This window comes from Plutella xylostella, chromosome 28, assembly GCF_932276165.1.
Source record: "Plutella xylostella chromosome 28, ilPluXylo3.1, whole genome shotgun sequence".
NCBI lineage: Eukaryota > Metazoa > Arthropoda > Insecta > Lepidoptera > Plutellidae > Plutella > Plutella xylostella.
The window spans coordinates 891,605-913,458 of record NC_064008.1 but is presented as its reverse complement, the minus strand read 5'-3'; the positions used below and the strand labels follow the sequence as shown (position 1 = coordinate 913,458).

At 39.6% G+C, this 21,854-nt stretch overlaps 3 protein-coding genes across 5 annotated transcripts; 2 read left to right on the top strand and 1 right to left on the bottom strand.

Annotated features, from left to right (window-relative positions):
- Window positions 1–1,907: 1,907 nt before the first annotated feature.
- On the top strand, window positions 1,908–6,222 carry LOC125490920. Its single transcript, XM_048631426.1, has 3 exons — window positions 1,908–2,087; window positions 2,601–2,776; window positions 5,650–6,222. Exons 1-3 carry the CDS (start codon window positions 1,980–1,982, stop codon window positions 6,167–6,169), a joined length of 804 nt encoding a protein of 267 aa, XP_048487383.1. The 5' UTR covers window positions 1,908–1,979; the 3' UTR covers window positions 6,170–6,222.
- Window positions 6,223–11,584: 5,362 nt separating this feature from the next.
- Window positions 11,585–21,049, bottom strand: LOC125490921. Of its 3 annotated transcripts, XM_048631428.1 has the most exons (5): window positions 20,732–21,049; window positions 20,088–20,264; window positions 17,429–17,494; window positions 16,685–16,810; window positions 11,585–11,785 (listed from the first exon to the last, which is right to left on the bottom strand). In XM_048631428.1, the coding sequence occupies exons 1-5, from the start codon at window positions 20,780–20,782 to the stop codon at window positions 11,669–11,671; spliced, it is 537 nt and encodes a 178-aa protein (XP_048487385.1). In that variant the 5' UTR covers window positions 20,783–21,049; the 3' UTR covers window positions 11,585–11,668. The 3 variants fall into 3 exon arrangements, with proteins under 3 accessions (XP_048487385.1, XP_048487384.1, XP_048487387.1); XM_048631427.1 differs by lacking the exon at window positions 11,585–11,785 and having other exon boundaries at window positions 16,544–16,810; window positions 20,732–21,023; XM_048631430.1 differs by lacking the exons at window positions 11,585–11,785; window positions 17,429–17,494 and having other exon boundaries at window positions 16,544–16,810; window positions 20,732–21,020.
- Window positions 13,771–16,342, top strand: LOC125490917. Its single transcript, XM_048631424.1, has 4 exons — window positions 13,771–13,807; window positions 14,179–14,297; window positions 14,797–14,972; window positions 15,808–16,342. Exons 1-4 carry the CDS (start codon window positions 13,801–13,803, stop codon window positions 16,325–16,327), a joined length of 822 nt encoding a protein of 273 aa, XP_048487381.1. The 5' UTR covers window positions 13,771–13,800; the 3' UTR covers window positions 16,328–16,342.
- Window positions 21,050–21,854: the final 805 nt, after the last annotated feature.

Here is a 21,854-nt window from a genome sequence, read left to right as displayed (position 1 = left end):
AAGCGGTGTAAGGAGAAAGGGGTGACCCAGGAACAGTTTTGAATAGTATAGAAATATAAGCGTTTTTTGATGTTCACTGAAATTTGGTTGTTCTTCTGACTTTTGCTACAGCCTTCAAAGGAGCTACGGATATTACATAATATGATTTTCTTACAAACTGAAAATGTAATTTTGATTTTTAGATAACTCACCGGATTCGTGGGGGGATAAGGGGGGCGTTTTATTTTATTTTCCCGTAATCCTGCTGCTTGTGCCATCTGAAAACATTTTAGGTTTTTATAACTAAGAACAATATATATTACCATACTACAATACGATATAAATATAATAGGTACGTATTATAATTTAATAAATCATTCTCAAAAAGCTCGCGACCTATCCTGGCCCTGTAGCACAGGGCGCTATTAAGACGTGACAAGAGTTCTCCGTAGCGCTCGCTCTTGAGGCTGCGCGATGTGAGTGAGCGCGATGCAAAACTCTTGTCACGTCTTAAGTGCGCCCCGTACTAGCCCTTCTGTGAGTAAAAATGAATGTAGGTAATAGCGAAAACCGTGTGCGCTTGCGAGTCACCCCTGACTACCCTTTCGGGTATTACAGTTTTGAGAAATTGAGCATATCAATAATAAATAAATATGTGGGGAAATTATTATGTAAGGATGGAAAATGATAGTGTTACCCGTAAAAACATAGTTCCAAGGTTTTGCAGTTTTTTTTGCTGTTGTTCCTCAAGGTTCGCATTCAGGCCATCGTTGGATTGGATCGCGCCGTCATCGTCATCCACTGCATATGTAGAAACTCCGTCGCCACTGCTGATTCCTCTTTGTAATAGTTGATCCACGCTGTATAATGTATCCTGAAAAGATCAATTTGAACTACTTATACTATAATTTTAAATTCTGGTATCTGTTTTAACAAACTATGGCTACTTTGTATCCTCAAATTCCCACTAAAAACCTAGTATTACTTATATTATATATTATATTGTGTACAAATAAAGAATATTCTATATTTATCTATCTATGAATATTAAAAGAACTATTATACCTGAGCGGTTATAATAACAAATAGCCACGGCAGTAGCACAAGGACCTCCATTTTCGAAGACTAAACTAAGAGTGGTACAGTAAAGTTTATCAAAAATTAATTGTAATTTTTATTGATAGACATTTATTAAGATAGTATTAATTGATTTTCTATATATACCCACTGCGCAGTAAGAATGATTGCTTCTTTTTTACCTAGTAGATAAGTAAGTACATATACATACAGTGAAACTATTAATTCATGAAATTAATGTTTGAGGAACTAAAATTTTCAGGAGCCTGGCACCATTAGAAAAGAAACATAAAAGTCATAACAATTGTTTATGGCAGTTGGCGGTTCGGTGTTTTTTCAATTTTCTTATTTAATTATTAGGATAATCTAGATAAAAACAACTATTTACGCCTGTTTGCAATTAGGAAGAAGAAGAAAAATATTCGTATTCAAGCTAGGGAAGTTATTTATCGAGTTTATATACAATGTTTAGCGGAACATGAAGCTGGACACATTTTGTCGAATTTGGAGGATATTTACGCTCGTGCAGCGTCTATGACGGGTATGTAACATTGTACAAATTGTAATAATTCATTTTTTATCAGTACCAACGCTTCATTTATCGATAAATCTAGGTTTAAAGCCCAAGTCGAACATTGTTTACATATCGCTGGTTGTAGGTTTGGGCTGGTTTAAGTTGAGTCAAACCATAACATTTTGATACTTGAAGTTATATTTTTTGTTTACTTACTAAATTCCCATTCTGTAACTCTTTATTTCTTAACTTAGGGTAGTTTCAAATAAGCATTTTTTATTTTATTTTATAGGAGTATCGGATAGTACCGTCTGGCATATTTCAAAAGAGGGCTTTATGTCTACTTCCATGCTTTGAATAAAATAACATTCTGTTTTATTCCCCTCTTCTCCCCCCAGTGGCAGTGGCGATGACGTCAGAGCCGGACTCGTGTTCGGAAGAGGAGCCGGACAGCGAGATGCTCAGCGACGACCCGAGTTTCCAGGACAGTGATGACGAGAGACAGATGCGGGCACAGGTGAGGAACTACCATTGTGGCTGGATTTACTGGCCAAGTGTTCTAGTGTCAAAGTCGACCTCTTCTTGCCTTCTAGTTTAAACATTAGCCTCTCCCCCATCCATGTGTTGAAGTCGACCATTCCCTCCCTCTTAGTGTCGATGTCGACCGCTCCCCACATTCTAGTGTCGACGTCCAAAGACAACGTAGTGACGTTTTGTGGAGATTGAGGCAATAGTTGTGGGAATGGTGAGGGAAGATCTTGCAGCCCAAGATCCAGACCCATATTTCATTTCATAAGAATGGTGAAAAGATGAAGGGTGTCAGCTGCCTACATACCAAATTTTATCAAAATTTCCCCAGCCGTTTTCCATGAAAGAGTAACAAACATCTATACTCAAAAACTTTCGCGTTTAGGCTCTAGCTAGACAGACGGACCGCATTTCAACTGCAATCAAACAGTCAGTTGACACGACTCGTCCTTCATATTAGTACGATATGGAAGATCTTCAACTAATCCTTTCCCGTCCCCAGTCGGACCTACCCCCCGGCCTGCCTCTCCAAGCGCTCCGCAAGTTGTTCTCCAACTGCCGCGAGCGCTGGCGCCAGCAGAACGTGAGTGGAGCCTTCGCCGAGCTCCGGAGACTCGTTCCCACGCACCCGCCCGACAAGAAGCTGTCTAAGAGCGAGATATTGAGGGTCGCCATCAGGTACGAGTACCATAGAATAGAATATGACTTTATTGAACACTAGCTGTTCCTGCGAGGGTCTATACTAGAGATGCCACGAATATTCGGCAACTATTCGGTATTCGGCCTATTCGGCCAGTTCTTTCAGTATTCGGTATTCGGCCGAATAGTGCGTACTATTCGGGCCGAATACCGAATAGTAAATCATGTATAAAATGACTTGTTATTTTAATCAAAATTGTGTATTTATTTTCAAATCACAACATTTTGGTACTTAAAATTAATCAGTACTAAGTTGTACTGGATAAAAACGAGCATTTCAGCATTTTTTGGTAGCCCACGGTTGCGCTTTTCATATTAAGCATCCTCAGAAAATAACCTCTCACTATAAACGCTACTTCCAGGTGAAGAAAGATAAGTTTTTGCAAATTTCAAAAGGTTCGGGTATTTTTTTTTGTTTGCTGACCACCACTTGTAAGGATAGGCCATCCGATCTAGGCGAAAAAAATCAACTCGTTTGCCACAGCATTCTGCCTCCTAATAATTAGCATTTCTCATATAATCTGTAGCGACTTCTTCAAAGCAGTTCCAGGAACAAAAAAAACAGGTTGTAGCGCCGAATATTCGGCGGCCGAATATTCGGCGCTTCGGCCGGCAGCCTCGCCGAATATTCGGTATTCGGTATTCGGCCAATTCACTATTCGTGGCAACACTAGTCTATACCATATGTATTAGTGATGTAACGAATATTCGCATTCGCATTCGCATTCGCGAATATTCGCATATTTTTTGATATTCGCATTCGCATTCGCATTCGCAAAATTTCGTGCGAATGTTTTGCGAATATCAGTGCTTATTATAAAAAAACTATTTTAAAATAATGGTACGTTAACATAATCAAAATCCATTCGTATATAACCTTTTATAACAAGTTACCCTCTTAATCACATTACCAGTCTTACTTTATCATTTGGTAGGTTTGTTTTTTTGGGTAGGTAATAAAACTTTCGAAATAGAGGTGGGCCAAAAGTAGGTAATCACCCTTTTGGAAGTTGCTCTCATTTGTACAAATGGCCGCCAATTTCAAATTTGTTTTGATATTGGTGGACTGGACAAATGCAGAATACAAGTTCAGAAGCCATGGAGTGATATACTCCCCAAGATCGCGGAATAATTGTGTATACTTATTCAGTTGTCGGGACGCCTTATTTTCGTTTTGTCTGTCATTTTTCTTTGCAAAATCGCCCGATTTTACCATTTGAGACTGTTTTTGTAAGGTTTTTTGAAGACCCGTGTTTATGTAAATAAGCCCGTGTCTCTGGAAGCCCTTAAGGACAGCATTTGATACGAGTGCGAGAATCTCTCGCCTGAAGTTCTCGCTGAAGTGATGAGAAATGCCATAAAAGGAGCCTGTATGGCAACCAATTGTGACGGCGCCCATTTGGTCGATATCATCTTCTAGACTTTACCAATAAAATTCAAATAAACATAATCATAAAACAGAATCCAAGTTTTTCATTTAGAAAAAAATTACAGCCAAACAATATTGGATGACTTCTTTTGGACCACCTTGTAGTTTCATAAGTTAACATATATAAGTTAACAGTTCCACTTAAAAAATGCAGACACCAAGTAGCCCCTATTTTTTTAAACATTTCATAGGAAATTTGAATAAAATATTAACGTTTTTAGTTGGTAATATTCTGATGCGTCGTTAAATAAACTTAAATATTGCAGAAGAATAAGCAGAGTATTTTTGTGTTTTTCTTAATGGATCTTTTTCACTGCCCGTGAGTGTAAATAAACAAACAAAAAGCGTGTCTTGACAGTATAGCGTCAGAGCAAGACAGCCATAGATTTAAATACGTTTAAATTTTTCGTGTAAATCGTCCTCAGAAACCGCACACAGTCTTTTTTTTAAACTGCGTCTAGTATTGGTTAGTCTGATTCGGAATGCGCCTAGAACGGAACGTACCTCGTTCAGTACGAGAATGCCACCAAATCATACAAATGACGCCAAATTTGAACACAAACTGAATATTCGCATTCGCATTCGCATTCGCGAATATCGATATCAGATATTCGCATTCGCATTCGCATTCGCGAATGTCCAAAAACACACATTCGTTACATCACTAATATGTATGCCAAATTTCATTTAAATCCGTTCAGTAGTTTTGGCGTGAAAGAGTAACAGACAGATAGACAGACAGACAGACACAGGTATTTTCGCATTTATAATATTAATATACTAGCTGTTCCCGCGCGTTTCGCTTCGCCTTAAAAGTTTTCCTGTGGGAATTCCGGTATAAAAAGTAGCCTATGTTCTTTCCCAGGGTCATGACCGTATGTATACCAAATTTCATTCAAATCTGTTCAGTAGTTTTGGCGTGAGAGTAACAGACAGACAGACACAGTTACTTTTGCATTTATAATATTAGTTTGGATTTGGATAGCATAGGTCAGACATACAAAAAGATAGTTGTCGACTACAACAGGTCAGTAAACTCTGGAGTTTTGTGACGCTGTTGCTCTCCTTTCTAAGACCAAGGTTGGTAACAAACACAAAGACTAGTCATTAGAAATTTTAGGAAACTACCTCAGTATCTTGTCTTGTAAACAAAAGCTAAGAGTGGATATTGAATAGAAACCCGAAATCTCAGGCAATCGCAGGAAGATACAATTAAATTAAAATAACCTAGCCTAACTTTTTGTGGCTATGTGAATGAAAACTGTGTCTGACACAGGGTTATAGCGCCGCTCTTCTTTTCAGACTTTTCTTACAACTATTATAGGTTTTTATCTATGTCCACCCCAGCGACTGTCACATCTTTTCTGGCAGACATAATCTTCCCTTTGCCCATATATGTTCATTATGTATATTCTTATTACAGATACATCGGTCTTCTATGCGAGGTGCTCGAGTGGCAGAAAGCGCATTCCATCTCCACTAACAAAGAGAACAACTCCTTAGCAATCAAATGCGAATCACCTCTTAGCCCATCGCAGAACCTACGCAGGAAGTACAAACGACCTTATTGCAATGATAATGAAGGTCCAAAACCGAAAATCTTTCTCGAAGGCGCTAACGACTTTCCGAAATTCGGCAACGAGGAAAATGAAGATGGTTCGCTCTTCAGACGCTACCAAAGTCGAGTGGTCCAAAACAAAATGGAGCACTATAGGTTCCTCAGAAGCTCTTACTATTTCCCAAGATGGCGCCATCCCCTGCCGTTAAGGAACTTGACAACTGACAGGAATGGAAACAACTTGCTCATGATCGCTCCAGCGCAAAATGGGACGAGCAAACCAGATAATGGGGTTGTAAAGTATTGCAACGGAACTGCAGATGTTGATAAGTCTCTAGATAAAGACAAGGGTGACAATAAGGATGGGATGAACAAAATGATGTAGTTTAAGTCAATATTTTTTGCAATACTATAATTTAACCGTGTTTACCGACATATAATTTTCTAAAACCGCTCGAGAGGTGCGAGCGGACGTGTTTTTTGGTTGATCGTACATCGGGAAAAAACCTACGTGTTATTTCTATACATAAATGGGGACTAAGTGTGGTGCATGTGATGGTGATATTTTTGATTTATTGTTCATGGAGTGTGCAACTGATACCTGTCACAGAGTGTTTCACGTGAAGTGCCTCGGTAAATCGGTGGAGTCCTTCGAAACACTTACGGAGGAGTTCAAAGGTAAATGGATCTGCCCGGAATGCACTAGGATAATTCCAAAGCTAGACAACTCAAATACACCTATCCGTGGCGGGATCGTAATGGACAAGACCTTCACACCGGGAAACTTCGTGAGCACGGAACGGGGCAGTCGTAGAAATATTAACGAAGTTTCAATGATCGATTCAGAATGTAAAAGTAGTATTCTAGAAGAAATCAGGGAGATCCGCTACGAAATGAAACTACAAGCAGCGGAACGGTCGAGGGAATACTCAATACTACTAGACCGTTTAGAAAAAACTAACGTAGAATTGATAAAAATAAAATTACAACTAGAAACAGCCAACCAAAAGGCCAGTAAGGTAGATCACTTGGAAAAACAAATCCAACACCTAAACCAAAAAAATGAGGAATTAACAAAATGTTTTCAAAGGAATGAAGCGCAAAAACAAGCAAATATCCCAAATGAACCGATAATCTCATATTCGAGGGTAGTTAAACAAAATCCGATGCGAACGACCACTAGCGTTGCCGAGGCGGCCGCTTCTGAGGTCGGGGCCACTAAAGCGGAGAGGGTAGCGGCGCGATCGAATGATGATAACCAAAACATCAGTATTGCGGTGAATGATAGCAACTCGGATGACGTAGAGGAATGGACCGTGGTAAATAGAAAGAAGACAAAGTATTTAAATTCTGAGGTCAAAAGGGGAGGCTGTACAAGACAATCTGAAATATCGGGATTAGAACGGAAGAAATATTTACACGTTTGGCGGCTACAAAAAGAAGTAACAGAAGATAATCTACAAAAACATGTCAAGAATATAATAGGTATGAATGAGTCAGTAAAAGTTAATCGGATCAAACATAAGACTGAACGTGACTATGCTTCATTTATTATTGGTGTACCGGAAAGCAAGTATGAAACTTTATGTAACCCTGAAAACTGGGCTATAAATATTGAGTACTGCGAGTGGATTTGGTTTCGATCCCGCAGTAAATCACGTTCCGAGGTTGCGCCATGAAAAAGCCAATGATATCCTGCTTTTTTACCAGAATGTTAGAGGAATCCGGACTAAAGCTTTTCAAACTTTATCTTTCATTGAATCTTCTGGTTTTGATTTAATTGCTTTTACAGAAACAGGTTGTAACGAATCTATTTCAGACACTGAATTTGTGCTGGTTGGATATCATATTATTCGATGTGACCGTACTGACGGACGTAAACAAGGCGGCGCTCTTTTAGTGGCCGCGCCCCGATTTGAGTTGCGTCGTGTACCTACACCGGAGAATATTGATATCAATAATTGCTGTTTTGAGCTTGTTTGTGCAGCCGTTTATCTAAAGAATCGATTTTTATTTGCCTGTAGCGTGGTTTATATTCCGCCAAAAACTAACGAAAACGATTATTTATTAATGTTTCATATATTAGAAAATTTATGTTGTAAATACAAAAGTAAAATAGTAATATTAGGCGATTTTAACCTAAATTCGTGTAATGTACCTATGTGTTTCTAACTACTACAATTATTTTTTAACGTTTTGTGAGCTCAGCCAGGGAAACGAGGTTCCGAATTGTGGTGGGGGACAACTCGATCTGGTTTTAAGCGGCGTCAATAAGGTGCGCTCTGTCTGTGAAGCAAAGGAGGCGGTGTTACCGATAGACGTCTATCACCCCCCACTGTCAGTGAGCGTAAGGATGAGCGCAGAAGTCATTCCCATACTCGAATATGATACGGCTACTGTTTCCGAATCAGCGGCTAACTATATACCGACTAAACAATGGAATTTCTATAAAGCAAATTTCCCTTTATTATACGAACAAACTATGAACCCTAGAGTAGTCGCGCCTTTTTGTGTGACGCGAGTGCTCGCGTGGGGAGCATTTTGCCGCCCATATTAAAATGTATTTTTTGGACACTTAATAAATACGATAACTTATAAATGTATATAATTTGAATAAAATGAATCATATGGTATTACAAAAAGTAATATTTATAGTTTTAATATTATAATTTTTCACTATATGACCTATCGTTCATGCCTTGGGAAAATTTCTGACCTTTTAGGTATCAATGTGTCTTAAGCCACACAAAATCAACAAATCTCAAAATTATTAAAAAAAATTGACTTTATCGTCATCGAGAGCATTTATTTCAGCAATACAATCCTGAAACATGAACTTAAAGTGTTCGTTGCACAGTAACTTTCTTCATGTATTGCACCCTTTTTTGACCTGCTATTTTTCTTATATGGACATAGTTATAAGCATGTACCCTCCCTTCTTTAGGGTGTTTTTTGTTGGTCCGATGGTACAAAACGGGGGATTGGTACCACCGGACCAACAAAAAACACTTATGTACTGTCCATATGTAAGATTTTATTGTTAAACGTGGTGTAGTTATGGGCAGAGCTATTTCTTTCAGGTAAATTCTTCGAAAAATGAACTGGTTAGCAAATTAACAAAGTTATATCGTAAATCGAATGTAAACTGAAATAAATACATACCTACATTACATTTACATTATATTACCAAAAAACACTGAAAAACTTATAATATATCATAAAAAATTTATAAAAAATAACTTTAATTTTAGTGACGCGAGTGCTCGCGCAGTGAGCATTTTGCCGCCCCGTGCGACACACTCTCTTCAATTCTCTCTTCCTGCTGTAACCTGTGCACTGAATTTCTCCAAATTTAATTTACATGTAGGAGAGGACCGAGAGGGCAGCTACATGGACGCTGGACCTTGAGGAGTGCATAGTTCACAAAATATTAAACATTCTTTGCTGAGCGCGGCAAAATGCTCATAGCGCGAGCACTCTAGGGTTAATAGATTGGACTGAACTTTATACTATTAAAGAACCTAGTTTAGCTTTATAATATTTTTATATTGAAATTACTAAAATCATAGACAGTTGTGTTCCAATTAAAAAGCTAAAGACTGTAGGCTCAAGATATTCTTATCCTGAGTATTACACGGCCGATATTATTAGCGACATAAAACTGAAATACAAGCTACATAAGCAATACAAAAGAACAAAATCCGAAACAGATTATCAGGCGTTTAGCGAAATAAGGTTGCGAGTAAAACAGCAACAAGAAGGGCACATGACAAACATTGCCAAACAGTGCAGAAGAATTTGGCTAAGGATCCAAGGGCATTTTGGAATTATATAAGGGCAAAAAGGGGTAATTTAAATAATATTAAATTAATGAAAGGTGGACGAGCACTAGCGAATTCAGAGTGTGCGAAAGTGTTCGCTGAATACTTTCACTCGGTGTACAATCCATTTCCTGCTGAGTTGAACGTGGAAGAGGCGAGTGGAAGCGCGGCGGCGAGCGCGGGGGGGCGGCGCGAGCGCACATCGCCGCCCTGTCCCGCGCGGACGTGCGCCGAGCGCTCGCCAAGCTGCCTGCGAAGCGTTCAGCCGGCCCGGATGGCATCCCTCCGTACCTATTAAGGGATTGTAGATTTTTACTAGAAAGCCCATTGCACTATATATTTAATTTATGTTTGAAGTGTTCCATGTTTCCGGAACGGTGGAAACGTAGTAGAGTAGTCCCAGTACCGAAAGGGAAAGGGGGAACGGAGGCCAGTGATTACAGACCCGTAGCAGTACTATATGCACCGGCAAAGGTGCTAGAGAGCGCGATACAACACTCGCTGTATGCGCAGGTGAGCTCGCAGCTGTCGGACGCGCAGCACGGGTTCCGCCCGGGCCGTGGCACCGCCGGCAACTTGCTGCATTTGCTATCCTGTGTCATACCCTCGGTGGATGCAGGTAGGCAGGTAGATCTAGCGTATTTCGATTTCAGGAAAGCCTTTGACACGGTGGATAATGATATACTCCTTAAAAAATTGGCACGTGTGGGTTGCACTCCACATACACTTAAATTTTTTGCTGACTATTTGAAAGATAGGCGTCAGTACGTGGACTGTGGGGGTTGCATATCGGAGCCGTATTTCACAAGGTCAGGAGTGAGTCAGGGCAGCAATCTGGGTCCCCTGCAATTTATCATTATGATTAATGACTTGCCTGAAGTCGTAAGCAGTGCTGTTTGCTTGCTCTTCGCTGATGACCTCAAGCTAGCGCTGGAGGGGGCGAGCGACTCAGACCATCACCGCCTTCAGGCAGATATAGAAGCTGTAGTCAAGTGGAGTCATGAAAATCAGCTTTATTTCAACGTGACGAAGTGTGCCGTTATTAGCCTAAGTCGAGCGCGAGCCCCAAGACACCACCAATATATTGTGGACGGGACGCCAATGCAGCGAGTTACAGAAGTCAAGGACTTGGGACTTAATATTACAGCAGATCTACACTTTCGCAAACATATAGAGCTGGTTTGTAAGAAAGCGTATCGCAACCTAGGCTTCTTTCTAAGACAGGCTCGAGAGTTTACAAACATAGTCGCAATACGGGCCTTATACGAGGCTTTGGTTCGTAGTCACCTGGAGAGCAACGCGATTGTTTGGGCACCTCATGAAGCCAAATATAGCTTCATGCTGGAGCGTATACAAAATAAATTTGTACGATTTGTATATTTAAAACTTTATGGAGTTTATCCTTTCTATCCTCTTATGTACCCTACCTTGTTTGTCTTGGGTATGGTGGGGTACAATAAGTTGGAGGTTAGAAGGGAGTTGGCAATAGCAATATATGTTTTTAAATTGTTGCGTGGTAGGGTCCATAACCCTGGAGTTTTGAGCCAGGTTGGTCTGTGCGCAGTGGACGGGCACGCGCGGCGCCGACGCCGGCCGCGGCTGCTGACGGTGCCGGCGGCGCGCACCAACCTGCTGCAGGAGGCGCCGCTCACGCGCGCCCTACGTGTGCTAAACGACACCGCGGATATTGTCGATATATTCACCGTTTCCCTGAATGAGTTCACAAAAGTAACATTGGCTGTATTATGTAATTAGTTAAGTTTTTTATAGTTTATAGTTGTCTGTTTCACTGCACTACTGCATTAGAATAGTTCTGTAATAGTGGTGTAAGTATTTTGTAATAATAAATAATAAATAAATAATAATAATAAATAAATAATTTAAGAGTGTTTTTTTATTTATTGTACCGATATTTTGTTATTAAAACGTAGCTATAGATTGTTAACAATATTATTAAAAATTCAAATACTAAACACAAATTGGGGTTTGGAGTTTTAATGTTACTTTGAGGAAATTTTAACTTATATAGGAGTTTTGAATTATCGCATTTTTATTGACTAATCTTATCCTTGCATTCTGTAAACGTATCCTTGCAATTTTAACTTCATATAGGGCCTGCGTTTAGGCTTTTCAGTCGGCGAAGAAGCATCTATTATCGTCCTTCTAGGATCAAAGTCGACCTCTCCCCCGCTTCTAGTGTCGACGTCGACCTCTTCCCCCCTTCTAGTGTCGAAGTCGGACACGATGAGTTGTCCCGGCAGCAGCGGTCCCCCGGACACCGTGTACATCTGCACTGGACCGCCATGCTGGAACAGTTCAAGTGGTATCAGTTCATCGGTTGGAGGACCCCAACACAAGCAAGCTTGTCCTGAGAGTTGTCAAGTAAGTGGGCAACCCGACTGTCAGATGTTTTCAAGCCGCCCGAAGGCCTCTGACCAGGTTTAACGACTGCTGCCGAAGCAGCAACCGGGACCCACGGCTTAACGTGCCGTCCGAAGCACGGAAGCGTCCAGAAAAGAACCACTTGAAATCAGTCACCCATCTAATGGCTGACCGTGCCAGTTGTTGCTTCAACTCAGTTATCAGTTACGATCACTGAAGCCAGCTCGACTACGGACGCTACGGTGCCTAGTGGTATCAGTTATGCCACGGAAATAAAGAAATACTCAAATAAGAATTACAATGGCAATACTCTAGCTATTTTGCAGTATTCATAAGCAGGTTGTTGCAAAAGCGGTGTAAGGAGAAAGGGGTGACCCAGGAACAGTTTTGAATAGTATAGAAATATAAGCGTTTTTTGATGTTCACGGAAATTTGGTTGTTCTTCTGACTTTTGCTACAGCCTTCAAAGGAGCTACGGATATTACATAATATGATTTTCTTACAAACTGAAAATGTAATGTTGATGTTTAGCGATAACTCACCGGATTCGTGGGGGGATAAGGGGGGCGTTTTATTTTATTTTCCCGTAATCCTGCTGCTTGTGCCATCTGAAAACATTTTAGGTTTTTATAACTAAGTACAATATATATTACAGTACTACAATACAATATAAATATAATAGGTACTTATTATAATTTAATAAATCATTCTCAAAAAGCTCGCGACCTATCCTGTGAGTAAAAATGAATGTAGGTTATAGCGAAAACCGTGTGCGCTTGCGAGTCACCCCTGACTACCCTTTCGGGTATTACAGTTTTGAGAAATTGAGCATATCAATAATAAATAAATATGTGGGGAAATTATTATGTAAGGATGGAAAATGATAGTGTTACCCGTAAAAACATAGTTCCAAGGTTTTGCAGGTTTTTTTGCTGTTGTTCCTCAAGGTTCGCATTCAGGCCATCGTTGGATTGGATCGCGCCGTCATCGCCATCCACTGCATATGTAGAAACTCCGTCGCCACTGCTGATTCCTCTTTGTAATAGTTGATCCACGCTGTATAATGTATCCTGAAAAGATCAATTTGAACTACTTATACTATAATTTAAAATTCTGGTATCTGTTTTAACAAACTATGGCTACTTTGTATCCTCACATTCCCACTAAAAAACCTAGTATTACTTATATTATATATTATATTGTGTACAAATAAAGAATATTCTATACTTATCTATCTATGTATATTAAAAGAACTATTATACCTGGGCAGTTACAATAACAAATAGCCATAGCAGTAGCACAAGGACCTCCATTTTCAAAGACTACACTAAGAGTGGTACAGTAAAGTTTATCAAAAATTAATTGTTATTTTTATTGATAGACATTTATTAAGATAGTATTAATTGATTTTCTATATATACCCACTGCGCAGTAAGAATGATTGCTTCTTTTTTACCTAGTAGATAAGTAAGTACATATACATACAGTGAAACTATTAATTCATGAAATTAATGTTTGAGGAACTAAAATTTTCAGGAGCCTGGCACCATTAGAAAAGAAACATAAAAGTCATAACAATTGTTTATGGCAGTTGGCGGTTCGCTGTTTTTTTAAATTTTCTTATTTAATTATTAGGATAATCTAGATAAAAACAACTAGGTATTTTCGCTTGTTTGCAATAAGGAAGAAGAAGAAAAATATTTGTAGTCAAGCTAGGGAAGTTATTTATCGAGTTTATATACAATGTTTAGCGGAACATGAAGCTGGACACATTTTATCGAATTTGGAGGATGTTTACGCTCGTGCAGCGTCTATGACGGGTATGTAACATTGTACAAATTGTAATAATTCATTTTTTATCAGTACCAACGCTTCATTTATCGATAAATCTAGGTTTAAAGCCCAAGTCGAACATTGTTTACATATCGCTGGTTGTAGGTTTGGGCTGGTTTAAGTTGAGTCAAACCATAACATTTTGATACTTGAAGTTATATTTTTTGTTTACTTACTAAATTCCCATTCTGTAACTCTTTATTTCTTAACTTAGGGTAGTTTCAAATAAGCATTTTTTATTTTATTTTATAGGAGTATCGGATAGTACCGTCTGGCATATTTCAAAAGAGGGCTTTATGTCTACTTCCATGCTTTGAATAAAATAACATTCTGTTTTATTCCCCTCTTCTCCCCCCAGTGGCAGTGGCGATGACGTCAGAGCCGGACTCGTGTTCGGAAGAGGAGCCGGACAGCGAGATGCTCAGCGACGACCCGAGTTTCCAGGACAGTGATGACGAGAGACAGATGCGGGCACAGATGAGGAACTACCATTGTGGCTGGATTTACTGGCCAAGTGTTCTAGTGTCAAAGTCGACCTCTTCTTGCCTTCTAGTTTAAATATTAGCCTCTCCCCCATCCATGTGTTGAAGTCGACCATTCCCTCCCTCTTAGTGTCGATGTCGACCGCTCCCCAAATTCTAGTGTCGACGTCCAAAGACAACGTAGTGACGTTTTGTGGAGATTGAGGCAATAGTTGTGGGAATGGTGAGGGAAGATCTTGCAGCCCAAGATCCAGACCCATATTTCATTTCATAGGAATGTTGAAAAGAAAAACGGTGTCAGCTGCCTACATACCAAATTTCATCAAAATTTCCCCAGCCGTTTTCCCATGAAAGAGTACCAAACATCTATACTCAAAAACTTTCGCGTTTAGACGGACCGCATTTCAACTGCAATCAAACACTCAGTTGACACGACTCGTCCTTCATATTAGTACGATATGGAAGATCTTCAACTAATCCTTTCCCGTCCCCAGTCGGACCTACCCCCCGGCCTGCCTCTCCGAGCGCCCCGCAAGTTGTTCTCCAACTGCCGCGAGCGCTGGCGCCAGCAGAACGTGAGTGGAGCCTTCGCCGAGCTCCGGAGACTCGTGCCCACGCACCCGCCCGACAAGAAGCTGTCTAAGAGCGAGATATTGAGGGTCGCCATCAGGTACGAGTACCATAGAATAGAATATGACTTTATTGAACACTAGCTGTTCCCGGGAGGGTCTATACCATATGTATACCAAATTTCATTCAAATCCGTTCAGTAGTTTTGGTGTGAAAGAGTAACAGACAGATAGACAGACAGACAGACACAGTTATTTTCGCATTTATAATATTATATACTAGCTGTTCCCGCGCGTTTCGCTTCGCCTTAAAAGTTTTCCTGTGGGAATTCGGGGATAAAAAGTAGCCTATGTTCTTTCCCAGGGTCTTGACCGTATGTATACCAAATTTCATTCAAATCTGTTCATCAGTTTTGGCGTGAAAGAGTAACAGACAGACAGACACAGTTACTTTCGCATTTATAATATTAGTTTGGATTTGGATAACATAGGTCAGACATACAAAAGATAGTTGTCGACTACAACAGGTAAGTAAACTCTGGAGTTTTGTGACGCTGCTGTTGCTCTCCTTTCTAAGACCAAGGTTGGTAACAAACACAAAGACTACCTTCGAACAAACCTCAGTATCTTGTTCAGAGAGGCAGGTATATTTATAAACAAAAGCTAAGAGTGGATATTGAATAGAAACCCGAAATCTCAGGCAATCGCAGGAAGATACAATTAAATTAATATAACCTAACCTAACTTTTTGTGGCTATGTGAATGAGAACTGTGTCTGACACAGGGTTATAGCGCCGCTTTTTTTTATCAGACTTTTCTTACAACTATAATAGGTTTTTATCTATGTCCACCCCAACGACTGTCACATCTTTTCTGGCAGACATAATCTTCCCTTTGCCCATATAATTATGTTCATTATGTATATTCTTATTACAGATACATCGGTCTTCTATGCGAGGTGCTCGAGTGGCAGAAAGCGCATTCCATCTCCACTAACAAAGAGAACAACTCCTTAGCAATCAAATGCGAATCACCTCTTAGCCCATCGCAGAACCTACGCAGGAAGTACAAACGACCTTATTGCAATGATGATGAAGGTCCAAAACCGAAAATCTTCCTCGAAGGCGCTAACGACTTTCCGAAATTCGGCAACGAGAAAAATGAAGATGGTTCGCTCTTCAGACGCTACCAAAGTCGAGTGGTCCAAAACAAAATGGAGCACTATAGGTTCCTCAGAAGCTCTTACTATTTCCCAAGATGGCGCCATCCCCTGCCGTTAAGGAACTTGACAACTGACAGGAATGGAAACAACTTGCTCATGATCGCTCCAGCGCAAAATGGGACGAGCAAACCAGATAATGGGGTTGTGAAGTATTGCAACGGAACTGCAGATGTTGATAAGTCTCTAGATAAAGACAAGGGTGACAATAAGGATGGGATGAACAGAATGATGTAGTTTAAGTCAATATTTTTTGCAATACTATAATTTAACCGTGTTTACCGACATATAATTTAAGAGTGTTTTTTTTATTTATTGTACCGATATTTTGTTATTAAAACGTAGCTATAGATTGTTAACAATATTATTAAAAATTCAAATACTTAACACAAATTGGGGTTTGGAGTTTTAATGTTACTTTGAGGAAATTTTAACTTATAAAGGAGTTTTGAATTATGCAAAATAAACGTATCCTTGCAATTTTATCATCATATAGGGCCTGCGTTTAGGCTTTTTAGTCGGAGGAGAAGCATCTATTATCTCCCTTCTAGGATCAAAGTCGATCAATAGCTCCCCCTTAGTGTCGGCGTCGACCTCTCCCCCGCTTCTAGTGTCGACGTCGACCTCTTCCCCCCTTCTAGTGTCGAAGTCGGACACGATGAGTTGTCCCGGCAGCAGCGGTCCCCCGGACACCGTGTACATCTGCACTGGACCGCCATGCTGGAACAGTTCAAGTAGTATCAGTTCATCGGTTGGAGGACCCCAACACAAGCAAGCTTGTGCTGAGAGTTGTCAAGTAAGTGGGCAACCCGACTGTCAGATGTTTTCAAGCCGCCCGAAGGCCTCTGACTAGGCTTAACGACTGCTGCCGAAGCAGCAACCGGGACCCACGGCTTAACGTGCCGTCCGAAGCACGGAAGCGTCCAGAAAAGAACCACTTGAAATCAGTCACCCATCTAATGGCTGACCGTGCCAGTTGTTGCTTCAACTCAGTTATCAATTACGATTACTGAAGCCAGCTCGACTACGGACGCTACGGTGCCTAGTGGTATCAGTTATGCCACGGAAATAAAGAAATACTCAAGTAAGAAGTACAATGGTAATACTCGTGCTATTTTGCAGTATTCGTAGGAAGGTTGTTGCAAAGGCGGTATAAGGAGAAGGGATGACCCAGGAACAGTTTTGAATAGTATAGAAAAGTAAGCGTTTTTTGATTGTTTACAGAAATTTGGTTGTTCGCCTGACTTTTGCAACAGCCTTCGAATGAGCTACGAATATGACATAATATGATTTTCTTATAAACTGAAAATGTAATTTTGATGTTTAGCGATAACTCACCGGATTTGTGGGGGTATAAGGGGGGCGTTTTATTTTATTTTCCCGTAATCCTGCTGCTTGTGCCATCTGAAAACATTTAAGGTTTTTATAACTAAGAACAATATATATTACCATACTACAATACAATATAAATATAATAGGTACTTATTATAATTTAATAAATCATTCTCAAAAAGCTCGCGACCTATCCTGTGAGTAAAAATGAATGTAGGTAATAGCGAAAACCGTGTTGCGCTTGCAAGTCACCCCTGACTACCCTTTCTGGTATTACAGTTTTGAGCAATTGAGCATTTCAATTATAAATAAATATGTGGGGAAATTAGGGTAAAACTGCCAGTTATTGGCCAACTAAGCGGATTGGCCACTTCAAAGCTGAATTATTTCATACAGATTAAACCAAAATTGACAGATGGTGTATGAATGTAATCTAGAAAAGCTACTTTTGCCTCGCAGTAAATCAATAATTTATTTAGAAAACTATAACCGTTAAAAAAATATATGTTATTGCAAACCTGTGAGAAATTGCAGTTATTGGCCAAAAAAATCACTTACCGGCCATCCATAGGCTGGTTATTGGCCACAGGAAATAATTTTATAAAAAAGCTTAAAACCTCTAAAAAATAGAAATTAATGTTGTCTCCTTTAATAAAAACTATATTAAAATCAGTTGCAGAATAATATTAACCACGGCTAAACTTCAAAAACAAAAAAAACAATCAACTTTCTAAGAATAAAATACTAGGAATATAACATTTTCAATTACATGTTTTTTATATACATAATTATATAATTACTTAATAAACACCGTTCCTGCGTACTTTACATACAACCAATCAAGCAAATCAAGATCTACCGACGCTGTACGTGCGTATTTTATTCATCGTCATAGAATCATCATCAGCCAATACTCATCCACTGCTGGACATAGGCCTCTCCCAAACATAACACTCGGTCCTCGTCCTCGGCCTTCCTCATCCAGCCACTACCAGCTACCCGCCTAAGATCGTCGGTCCAGCGGGCAGGAGGGCGTCCCACGGTGCTTTTGTCTGTTCGTGGTCTCTATACGAGAGCTCGTCTTACCCAACGGTTATCGGTTCTTCGGCAGAATCTGACTGCCATTTTATCTAAACACATTTTGACAGCTATATGTCGGTAACCTTAGTTCTTTGACAGATAACCCTATTTCTGATACGATCTATCAGAGCAACCCCAAGCATATAGCTCTCTCCATAGCATGTGCACTTTAAATCGGTGCACCAGTCTGCACCATACGTCATCACTGTGCAGGGTGCAGTGGTTGACTAGACTTTTGTCTTCAGGCTTTGAGGGATGCATACAGGTTGGGAAGCAGCATTTAGGCCACTTAGCATCCAGCTGAGTTTCGGCAGACATTCTGCCATATTGACGATGTCGTCTGCGCAGCGGAGGTGTGACATGTGTCCGTTCTAGTCCAACGTCTTAAAGACATCTTATAATGCATCGGTCTTCAGTTTCTGAGATATCACATCTCCCTGTCTCACTCCTCGTTGCCTTTGGATAGGTCTTTTCTTGTGGTCCTATACTTGGACAGTCATAGTAGCAGCATTGTATAGACACCTCAACACCCCGATATAGCGACAGTCGATTTAGCATCTCTCCAAGAAGTCCAAAACTGCCCGTCTCGATGGAGACGAAGGCTTTCTCATAGTCTTCAAAGGCTAGATACAGAGGCTTATTATACTCTTCGGTCTTCTGTATAATCTGCCTTACTGTGTAGATCTTTTGTACTAAAGTCTTTTCGAAACTCAGCTTGCTCTGGGGGCTGAAACTCGTCGAGCTTTTAGGCAAGACGGTTCGTCGATCGATATCCTTCAATAAAATATTGTTGAATTTCTGAAAACTATTTTCTATTGTCTTATGTCTTGTCTTGTCTTTTATGAATTTGAAGGCTTTATTTAAGACATCTGAAGAATACTGCCTTCGTTTAGGTGGCATCCCGTTGATGATGGTTTGCGCACTGTAACAAAATACATCGGTCGGATATTGGCCACATCACCACTAAATACTGGCCACCTATGCCAGTAACTGAATTTTATTGATAAAAATGCGTGATATTTTGCCACACGATACTACAACTTATAAATATTGTGAAAACAGTCGATTTTCATCTAAATAGAGTACTTGCATTTTTATTTAGTTATTGGCATAGGCGGCCAGTATCAGAAAATTTGCAATATATTGATTCAATTATTGGCCACCTCCAAAAACTCACCTTCCCAAAGGTAATTGCATGAAACTATAATATATTCATAAAACTTACCATTAACACCATATAAATATGCTAAAGAAATCACTTAAATTGCGTTCAATCACCAATAATGTCAATTTTGAAGAAATGTGTTTCGTTAAGAAATACGTTACTCTGAAGCGTACACGCGGAAGTCCGACCGCCAACTGTCAGAAAAAGGCGGCATAGTATGGCGCTTTTTTTCATAGTGGAAAAAAATTGTACTAAAATCAAAGTCAGTTAGATAACAAAGTTCTATTAAAAAACACAGATGGTAGGTGATGCCTCATTCCTTATTTTATGATTTTTAAGTTTATAGTGGCCAGTAACTAACGATGGCCAATAACTGGCAGTTTTACCCTATTATGTAAGGATGGAAAATGATAGTGTTACCCGTAAAAACATAGTTCCAAGGTTTTGCAGTTTTTTTTGCTGTTGTTCCTCAAGGTTCGCATTCAGGCCCTCGTTGGATTGGATCGCGCCGTCATCGTCATCCACTGCATATGTAGAAACTCCGTCGCCACTGCTGATTCCTCTTTGTAATAGTTGATCCACGCTGTATAATGTATCCTGAAAAGATCAATTTGAACTAAACACACGCACTCACGCCTTGTACTAATGTACTCCCTTGCGGGGTAGGCAGAGGTGCATTGCTGCACCCACTTTTCGCCAGAGTGTTATGTTAGTCCCAATGTAATAGGAGGCGGGCCTATTGCCATTTAACGGGCACATCCAAGACCCGAGAACAAATATCTGTGATTAAACAAATATCTGCCCCAGCCGGGAATCGAACCCGGGCCATCGGCTCAGTAGTCAGGGTCACTAACCACTACGCCATTCGGCCGTCAATTGCAATTTAAACTATTATACTATAATTTAAAATTCTGGTAGGTATCTGTTTTAACAAACTATGGCTACTTTTAATCCTCAAATTCCCACAAAAAAACCTAGTATTACTTATATTATATATTATATTGTGTACAAATAAAGAATATTCTATATTTATCTATCTATGTATATTAAAAGAACTATTATACCTGAGCGGTTATAATAACAAATAGCCATGGCAGTAGCACAAGGACCTCCATTTTCAAAGACTACACTAAGAGTGGTACAGTAAAGTTTATCAAAAATTAATTGTTATTTTTATCGATAGACATTTATTAAGATAGTATTAATTGATTTTCTATATATACCCACTGCGCAGTAAGAATGATTGCTTCTTTTTTACCTAGTAGATAAGTAAGTACATATACATACAGTGAAACTATTAATTCATGAAATTAATGTTTGAGGAACTAAAATTTTCAGGAGCCTGGCACCATTAGAAAAGAAACATAAAAGTCATAACAATTGTTTATGGCAGTTGGCGGTTCGGTGTTTTTTCAATTTTCTTATTTAATTATTAGGATAATCTAGATAAAAACAACTATTTACGCCTGTTTGCAATTAGGAAGAAGAAGAAAAATATTCGTAGTCAAGCTAGGGAAGTTATTTATCGAGTTTATATACAATGTTTAGCGGAACATGAAGCTGGACACATTTTATCGAATTTGGAGGATGTTTACGCTCGTGCAGCGTCTATGACGGGTATGTAACATTGTACAAATTGTAATAATTCATTTTTTATCAGTACCAACGCTTCATTTATCGATAAATCTAGGTTTAAAGCCCAAGTCGAACATTGTTTACATATCGCTGGAGGGTGATTCGTGTCACAAAAAACAACTTCGTTTTCATCTCGTTTTCAGATTTTTACGAACGAGCTATGAAATTGCGATTCACATGGCACTAAAAACAAGCTACATAGTAAGATCGTTTCGAGATCGCAAAATGAATGAACGGAAAGGAGAATGACGCGATTCATGTCATTTTTGTTGAACTTTTTGATATCGCTTATCTGTCATATTTTGACGTTTTAGCGATTTTAAACTTTCGAAGAAAAGGGTGAAATTGTTAGATCGTTTTCAGAAAATACTGCTAAAAGTGAAATTGACCTTGTACGCATCTCTCCAAGATCTTCAAGCCATTTTTCTGCCGGACAGCCGTCCCTACGAGATACGTTTCCATCTTTACCGAATTCGTAATTTTCCTTTATAGTAAGCTTGTATTAGTGATATTTATTTGATTGGTGTGGGTTTTGGCCTGAGGCCCTCGCAG

Bases quoted from the DNA above. Each gene is read 5' to 3' on its own strand.
- LOC125490921 (XM_048631427.1), bottom strand. From the start codon at position 20,782: ATGGAGGTCCTTGTGCTACTGCCATGGCTATTTGTTATTATAACCGCT. The intron at 20,265-20,731 runs GTATAATAGTTC...TGATCTTTTCAG, and splicing joins TTGTTATTATAACCGCTCAG to GATACATTATACAGCGTGGA. The intron at 17,495-20,087 runs GTAACACTATCA...AAATGTTTTCAG, and splicing joins TTGGAACTATGTTTTTACGG to ATGGCACAAGCAGCAGGATT.
- LOC125490917 (XM_048631424.1), top strand. The intron at 14,298-14,796 runs ATGAGGAACTAC...TCCCGTCCCCAG, and splicing joins AGAGACAGATGCGGGCACAG to TCGGACCTACCCCCCGGCCT. The intron at 14,973-15,807 runs GTACGAGTACCA...TTCTTATTACAG, and splicing joins ATATTGAGGGTCGCCATCAG to ATACATCGGTCTTCTATGCG.
- LOC125490920 (XM_048631426.1), top strand. From the start codon at position 1,980: ATGACGTCAGAGCCGGACTCGTGTTCGGAAGAGGAGCCGGACAGCGAG. The intron at 2,088-2,600 runs GTGAGGAACTAC...TCCCGTCCCCAG, and splicing joins AGAGACAGATGCGGGCACAG to TCGGACCTACCCCCCGGCCT. The intron at 2,777-5,649 runs GTACGAGTACCA...TTCTTATTACAG, and splicing joins ATATTGAGGGTCGCCATCAG to ATACATCGGTCTTCTATGCG.